The 8659-nt window shown below is 40.9% G+C and overlaps 1 protein-coding gene across 1 annotated transcript in view; it reads left to right on the forward strand.

Moving 5' to 3' along the window:
• Nucleotides 1–6242, forward strand: part of STMN2 (stathmin 2) — a gene marked incomplete at its 3' end in the record, with an annotated part of 41547 nt that extends 35305 nt beyond the window's left edge. Inside the window, exons 4-5 of the mRNA XM_082479300.1 lie at nucleotides 2815–3006; nucleotides 6183–6242. Of these exons, the coding sequence (XP_082335426.1) occupies nucleotides 2815–3006; nucleotides 6183–6242 (252 nt within the window). The remainder of the gene's footprint in view (nucleotides 1–2814; nucleotides 3007–6182) is intronic.
• Nucleotides 6243–8659: the final 2417 nt, after the last annotated feature.

The following is an 8659-nucleotide window of genomic DNA, read 5'->3' on the forward strand; positions in this document are numbered from 1 at the left end:
TCCCGGGTACCTTGAACATTTTGAGGGAGGAAAATAAATGCCTTTTAACGCATATCGTAAAGGAAAATTGCATTAGGGGTGTGCAGTCAGTTCCTGAGTCCTGGTTTAGCTTTCATTCAGACTCTTACTGGTGCCAACTCAATTTGCATCTGGTAAATACTGAATTAGAGTATAAGCATCTTCTTCATTATCATGCATTAGTGGACAAATTACTTTCAAATGTGTTGTCTGCCAACATAGCCTCCAGAACTGTGTGTACTTTGATATGGAACTCTAATTTTTCACTGCTCTCCTGGATTTATGATAAGAAGTAATTTCAGGAAACAAAGTGTTTGAAAGTGCTGAAAAATGAGCCAAAATGACCCCAAACTCTCAAATGCTACCTCCCATTGAAAGCTAATGTTCTTTTTAAAAATACTGCTTATAAGCACAGTCCAAATCTTACTTTTTATTATAGCATCTCCATGGGCCCTGCGTTTGTCCTTGGAAATGTCCGTTTTCCAAATCTGAAAGTGCTTGATTTTATAAAACATTATATATACGTATTTAAACACCACGAAATGTTAGCCTACCAAATTAACAAGTCAATTCTTAAAGGTTTCATGGGAAAGGACATTACAATTACTATCATAGTATCATTTCTATTCAAACTCCCAACAGGAATGGAAATAGATTCTTAGATTACCAAAGTGACTTTCAGATCACTTAAGCAAAGGGTCCACAAAATTAATATCAGCAATCAAAATTTAATGACGATAACTTTTCCAAAAGTCCGTGAAAGGTTGCCATTGAATACTAAATTAAACAGAACATGCAGAATAACTTCACAAGCAGAGGTCAAAGTAAGCCACTCAAGTTGGTGCAAAAATGGTAAAGCAAGATGAAGAAGTTCAATGATTTCAGTTTTACATTGTACCAAATCTTTCAAAATAACATTTTTACATTTTAAATAGCCTACAGTTAAAGAAATGTTAAATGCTAAATATCTGAAATCAAATATTTTGCTTCAAAATAACCTATTTTTATTATATAATTATTAAAATTATTGATGTTTTTGTTAAACTTATGAGGCCTTTATGATTTTTCAGTTCATCTACAAAACTCCTTTTCTGCCCAGCTCTCTTCCTTTGGCTCATTTTCCTTCCGTTCTCCACCAGTGGAACTCCTTCTGCTTTTGGCTGCACCTGTCTGGGGACTGTTTTGTTCCCATTTGCAACATCTTTTGGCCTAAGCAACAGTTATTTTCTCTGAGTCAGAGACCTGAAAAATGTGTGCTCTATTGCTATCTGTTCAGCATATGCTATAATGGCGGTAAGAGCCAGGAAGAGTCTTTGTAAGGTACCAACCACTTAATTAGACCCTTCCCATCAGCAAGTGCTCCAGGGATCAGAGTTTGAGAAATGAGCCCTTAACTGCGACCCGGCCAGAGGTGAAAGCAAGTACATGAAGTGGCCCAGAAGGCTGAAAGTAGCCTTTATCTCTGGTCTCAAGCAAGCCATTGCAGCCTTGCTCAGACAGATACGTTTTAGTCGAGTGTCTTGCTGCCTGGCTTTTGCAGCCTCTTCTAGAATCTGCTTAATTTGCCTTGTCAGTGCATTTGGCTTTATGTGTATCTTACCTTCGTTAAAATACTTGTTTTCTCCTCCTAGCCGGATCTCGCTCATGTGAAAGAATTGCAGCCTTTTTCACTCCATTTAAAGCCACATGATCGAATTTAATAGGATTCGTTACCACTAATTGTAATTATTGGTTGAAGCCCTTAATTTAAGCCTTGAACTAATTCATTTTTGCAGATAACAATGGCAACAGTGCATTGTGATGTGCAATGAAATACACACTTAGCTTCCCGGAGCCATATTTCATTCTCTGTTTTCTGTTTGCTTCTTGTGCTCCCTCTAATTTATTTTATCCAAGAGCGTACAATGTTGTTTATCTTTTCCAAATAACCCCTCTGAAACATATTGTCTTTTCAACTAGACTTGCCTGGAGGATGGGCCAAATGCTGCAAGTTCTTTGGCTTCTCTCCTAGGATTAGTGGTTTCATGTTAGTAATTTGATTTAAAATAAGTAACAAAGCTTATGCTTCTGAGCAATGAGTTTACAAAGAAGAATGACAGTATTGCGCATATGCTGCATCCACTTAATTCCTACCTGCAGTTTTCATCTTCCTTGCAAAATTTGAATTTTTAACTTAAATAGATTTTTTGTTATTTTCTATAGGATAAACCCCTTTTTTCCCTTCCTAATCAGTGAGATGAAGCCACACATAAGTATAATGGGGGAAAAACATTGTCTGAATTGATTCTGTCTGCCTTTCACAACAGTAAGCTTCAAAGCCTGCTATTAACTATTCAAGCACATTACCGGTTAGTCAATCCAAGGTGAAAAATGCACCTCTCCTGTGTTGGCAACCTCCTTTTTATCATTGCACATACCTTCAGACCCCAATCCCATATCTCTACAAATAAAATGCTCATAGCTAAAAGGCTGCAGCTGTCAGAGGTTGAGCAACCACTGCAGTAACCCAGACAACCGAGGACAGTAACATGACAGCATTTCTTGTTAACAGAAGTGTTTCAGACACTTCTCGGCTGCTGCCTAAGGCATGTACCCCACATTTAGCGAGTGTCTCTAAGCCTCCGTGGTTGAAGCTGATCTGGTTTATACACAGAAGTGATCTTTCCAAAGAGTGCATGTAACAACAAAGCAACAAACTTCATGCAGTTTCCAAACTCAGTGAACTGCTGCCCTATGGGGTTTTTCTTTTGCTCCACATGAGTATTTCATTTGAGCCTCATGTCTCTCTGTTTCCAGTCCCAGGAGGCCCAGGTGCTGAAACATCTGGCAGAGAAGAGAGAACATGAGCGAGAAGTGCTTCAAAAGGCTTTGGAGGAGAACAATAACTTCAGCAAAATGGCAGAGGAGAAGCTGATACTGAAAATGGAACAAATCAAAGAAAACCGTGAAGCTAATATAGCTGCTCTTATTGAACGTCTCCAAGAAAAGGTAACCACACCCATCACTCCTCACCTTAGACTAGAGAGGAAAATCTAATCAATGTTTTCAAGAGATGTTGTGGGCAGCTCTTATCTCAGGTGCTACACTAGCGCAATTTTTAAGTTAGAGCCCCCGATGCCTATTTAAACCACCACTCACTTTTGAAAAAGACTGAACCTCTATAATCACACAATCACAGCATGGCTGAGGTTGGAAGAAGCCTCTGGAGATGATCTGGTCCAATCTCCTGCTCAAGCAGGGTCACCCAGAGCCAGCTGCCCAGGACTGTGTCCAAGCCGCTTTTAAATATCTCCAAGGATGGAGACTCCACAGCCTCCCAGGGCAACCTGTATCAGTGCTTGGTCACCCTCACAGTGAAAAAGTGTTTCCTGATGCTCAGAGGGAACCTCCTTTGTTTCAGTTTGTTCCTATGGCCTCTGGTCCTGTCACTGAGCACTGCTGAAAAGAGCTTGGCTTTTTGTACCCTCTATTCAGGAATTTATACACATTGATGAGATACCCCTGAGCCTTCTCTTCTCCAGGCTGAACAGTCCCAGCTCTCTCAGCCTTTCCTCATCGGAGAGACTGAGAGATGCTCTAGTTCCTTAATCCGCACGGCTCTTTGCTGGACTGCCTGCACAAAAAGGTTGATCCTCTAGCTTTTAAGAAGTGGTGCGAACAAATGAAAGGTCACTTGTGTTTAGATTTTGGCTTTTAAGAAAAGTCATTGATCAAATCAAACAGTTGTCCTGTGTCTGTAGTTCTTGGTTTCTCAGAGGAGAAAGTTGAAAAAGCAATGGAATAAAATCTTTCCTATACGTCAAAAGGGGCCTGTTCTTGCATAAGTCTTGCAGTTAAAAGAGAGTAAATTTTCTTTTGGAGTTTTTTGGTACAGCCAGAGTAAATTACAAACCCCGCCATGCAGGATCAAGTGTGCCGCTCTCCAAAACAACCCTTCCAACCAAGAGAGGGAAACATGCGAATAAAGATTTAGAAATGTTAAGAAAAAAAATAATTAGTTCTCCATGAGTGATCACTTGTTTCTCCCAATGATGAACTTTCTAATATGTTAGTAAATAGACTAACAGAAAGACAATAGCTCTCAGAGGTTTTCACTGAGGTCTTCACCATAAGCACCTCTGGTTCTTTGATGGAGACGAAAGTCTCAGAGAGCAGGAAAGAAACAACAGAAACCAAAGGATGATGTTACAAGTGACTACACAAATGGGATAATTCTTGAGTTTAAGAACTGTACCCAGATAGCTTGACATTTGTGCATTAGATTAGTTTGCAGACGCATATCCCAAAGCTTATGAAAACAAAGGGGAAAGCCAATTAGCCATCCTTGAGGTCCACAAGGAAATAGGAAGGACAACTGAAGCATCTCTCTGTTCTAGGTTAATATTAACAGGCTGTTAAGCCCCGTTTCCACAGCAAGATGATGACACTTCCAAAGAAGACTTCTGAACAGAGATGACAATAACTCATTTGGGAACATCTGTACAGACCAGTAAATAAAAATTGCGCGACTGTACAGTTTTGCCAAGACAAAAGTGAACCCTGAATATGCAGGAAAAGTGAGATATCTGAGTCCAAATCTTCAAAAGTTACACAGAACTGTGAATGCCCTGAGGTTTTGGTGTCTAGAAGTTCCTACAATCAAAGATAACTTCTGTATACTGCAGTTAAAAGGAGCGAGGAACAAGTCCCATATAAAATCTAGCATTCAGAATTATGGATCTTATAAGAAACTGTGATTTACAGAGTCAGTTGATGCAACAAGCTGACTTGGCCTGTGATCCACAGTCCAACTCAGACAATAAAAAGACAATTGTTGACTTCAGTGAATTTTGGACTATTAAAGACCCTCTACTGCATGGAAATACCCAGAGAGTGCCTTAAACTGAAATCAGCTAGGAATGGATGTTTGCTTCTGTAGTCACCTTGTGCTTGTCACTTGGTTGTACAGGGCTTTTTCAGTGAATAGACAAAAAAGGTAAAAGTCTGGTAGTTTGACAGTTGAAAGGAGAGAGGCATAAACCAAAAACCCTAAAACCCAGAAGCTGCCAAAAATAATAGTTTTATAAACAACCCAAGTAGAACATTCCTAAATTCATTTGACAGCTGTTGTTCCTGATCACAGGCCCATTTCCACAGAAGTATCTGAATATACAATGGCTCAAATAAGCCTAAATTAATTATGAGTGCTTTAGTAAAAGGGAAGACAGCATGGCTGAAAGTGGACAGAAGGGTCCAGCACCGACTTTTGGTAGCTGCGTCCCAGAGAAGGAATGGAGAGGACAGCTAGCTTCATCATTCGGTCTAAGGGGATGTTCGAGATGTTCAGATTGACCCGTCTTGGTGGAACTAAATTCTTGGACCTTTATTTATGGTTCCTAAATGCTACAGCTAACACGTTAACTAACACTTCTTCTGAATACAGTGTGCAAGGAATTCAAGCCCACTCATCTTTCCCTATATTTAGTTTAACATCTAGGAATTTAAAGGGCAAACATGAGCACGCGGCACATTTTATGCTGCAAGCAGCACCTCTCTATGTGGGCCTTGAAATTGAAGCTCCGTGGGGTGCTGAGGATTGTAAGGCCATGTCAGATAAAAGACTGAGCTCCAGAGCATAAGTAGACTCATAGAATGGTTTAGGTTGGAAAGGACCTTGAAGATCGTCGAGTTCCAACCCCCCTGCCATAGGCAGGGACACCTCCCACTAGACCAGGTTGCCCAAGGCCATGTCCAGCCTGGCCTTCAACACCTCCAGGGACAGGGCCTCAACAACCTCTCTGGGCAACCTGTTCCAGTGTCTCACCACCCTCAAAGTTAAAAACTTCTTCCTAATGTTTAATCTGAACCTGCCCTCTTCCAGTTTAAAGCCATTCCTCCTCGTCCTATCGCTACATGCCCTAGTAAAAAGTCCTCCCCCAGCAATCCTGTAGGCCCCCTTTAGGTACTGGAAGGCCGCCATAAGATCTCCCTGGAGCCATCGAACATGCTTCAGGCTGGTCTGGTGGATGATACCTCTCCTGAGTTGTATCCTTTAAAGGTGGTTGTGCTGTGAAACAAGTTTTGCACGTGCATCAAATGCACAACCTAAATGGGTTGTCATAAGGAGACTCCCTGGGCAGGTGGGATGAGAGAGGTTTGATTTTTCCCTTCTTGATGTTTTCCAGGAGAGGCATGCTGCAGAGGTCCGTAGAAACAAGGAGCTCCAGGTGGAACTGTCTGGCTGAAAACAGCAATGGTGGATGTGACCCATCCCCACCATTAGTAAACTCCCCCTGCCTATATTATTATGGATCATGCGATATCAGTATGGGAAATGTATGACATGGTTTAAAAAAAAAAAAAACAAAAACAAAACAAGAACTCAATAAAAAACTTTAAAAAAGAAACAAAACTAAAAACAAAAACAATGCGGTCTCTTTGCAGAATGATTTGCTTGATGTTTAAAAAACTTGGATCTTATTTTGTAAATACTTACATTTTTGTTAAAAAATACAAGTATTGCATTATGCAAGTTATTTCATAATCTTACATGTCCTGTAACAGGCTTCTGATGTTGTCTATTTCCACTCGGTTGAATTTGCTGGGTCTGTTCATTTGAAGCACCTCACGTCTAATTCCATTCCCTGCGACTTTCATTCCAACCCACCAAGAGGTCAGTAGTAGTTCTATGGTGCTAGAGACCAGTCATTGCCTAATAACCTAGACCGCTTTGCCATCAATAAGCTTTGTTGAATCAGTGACTAGATCACAGGTATCGTGACTTCACGTTCACCTGTCCAAGAAAAAAGGCTCTTAAAATGTAGTTTCTTCAAATGGAACTCGCCCTACAGGACTCTGTAGTGTGCTATGTAAATGAGGCTAAATTGCCACGTGCAGTACTTGTTGCTTCTGGTTTTTGAGGTGAGAGGCAACAAATACAGCTGTGCAGCAGGATGAAAGCAAGTGGGATCAGTTTGAGGCAAATTTAAGAGGCACATTGTAACCATCAAGCTATGACAAATTCTGGATGATGCCAAACAGCCATACAAACGCTAATTGTAAAGTGAGCTTAATTCACCACTTGAAAATTTATTGATGGAGCAACTAAAAGCATCAAGTGGCTTTATCTGTAGATGCCATGATCTATGATACTAATCTGATGCTACCACATAACATGTGTAATAGTACAAGAGGCTACAGAATATTTCACCTGAAACCCGTGAGCCTGTTGTTACCTGTTTTTTTGACACTGCTGACTTCCATTCATCATGACCTTTACTCTTCAGTGTTAGCCAACCCTACCTAGTGACAGACATCTAGGACTAAGAGGACTGAAGCAGGAGGAATGACTAGACAGGGTGCTTGTGCCAAGTACAATATCACTAAACCTAACACGTCGTCCCCAAAATAGCTGCAGTTTTGAAGTTGTCCCTACCCCCTGGAGGTTGCTGCCTGCATATTCTACTCTTCATTAGTGCTATTTTCCTGTATGTCATTGTGAGCAAGCTGTGATTAATAAAGAATTGGGGTTCTGTGAACTGAAAAAGGGCTTGTCTCTTCTCTTGCTCCATTACTTCTCTGACATGTGCCCATGTGAGGTGAAAACCTAACGTAGTCCTAAAAGGATGGAAATGAGACTTAAATAAGACCTATTAATAAACCAAGCCTAGTTCTCCACTAATACAGGACTAATCCCTGCTATGTGTTTTCCAGTGCTGAGGCTGGTTGTTTTTAAAGATTACCATATAAACAGAGCCTGTAAATGTGACCTCTAGCACTGAGTTTATTAAAAAAGAGAACTAGCTACACACACATGCACATGTACCCCTTAATCCTGACTTGGTATTGGGGAAAAAAAGAAGGAACTTGGGGGAAGAAAAGTGAATAATGTAACTCTGGGTACATCCATGAATAGCTGCAGTAAGATTCTGGCTGTTAACACACTGATTTTCAGGGAAAAGGGGATTCTTTTACAGGATTTATTGAAAAAACCAAAATCACTAGGGAAGCTGCTGAGCTGCAAAGCTGAGATATAAAATCAGATCAGACCCCATTTAGAACTGGACAGGTGATGGAAAATTACCTCTAGGATTAGTTTTCTGATTTAAAGTCATGAAAGTGGCATCATTTACTTGCTCTTTCAGAGAGATGGGCCAAAAGCTCCAGATCTGCAACAGTCAGTTTCTGACCCATGCTGCCTATTTTATTTCAGAGCCAAGTGGTGTCCCTGGAAGGCTTGGCCCACGGTCAAAAAGCAGCAGAAGGCAATCCAGACACAAGACTGCAAACTCAGCTCTGTGTGCAATGAGCTCTGTACCACAGAATGAGAGTACTTCAACTTGTTATGGCAGCTGGGTTTCCTTGCCTAAATTCCCTGTCTTTCTGGCAAAATTACCTGGCAGAGAAGCCAAAGAGCAAACTTTGAATCTGGATGTCATGAGTTTCAACGTTGCCAGGCCTTCAAAGTTTGTGTATTGGTTTAAGCCCCACTAAAAAAGGGCAATCGGTCAAGCTTATATTTCAATTTAAGGTCCAGGGTCTTGGTTTGAGGGCTCCTGGATTTTGGTTTCATTTCCCAGTGGCAAGTCACTTACAGTTTTCCCTGTCTATTGACTTAAGCTCTGGTAGTGCTTCAAGCCCTTTTTCTGTTTGTCCTGCTGGC

This window comes from Vanellus vanellus (genome assembly GCF_965231255.1).
Source record: "Vanellus vanellus genome assembly, chromosome: 2".
Lineage (NCBI taxonomy): Eukaryota > Metazoa > Chordata > Aves > Charadriiformes > Charadriidae > Vanellus > Vanellus vanellus.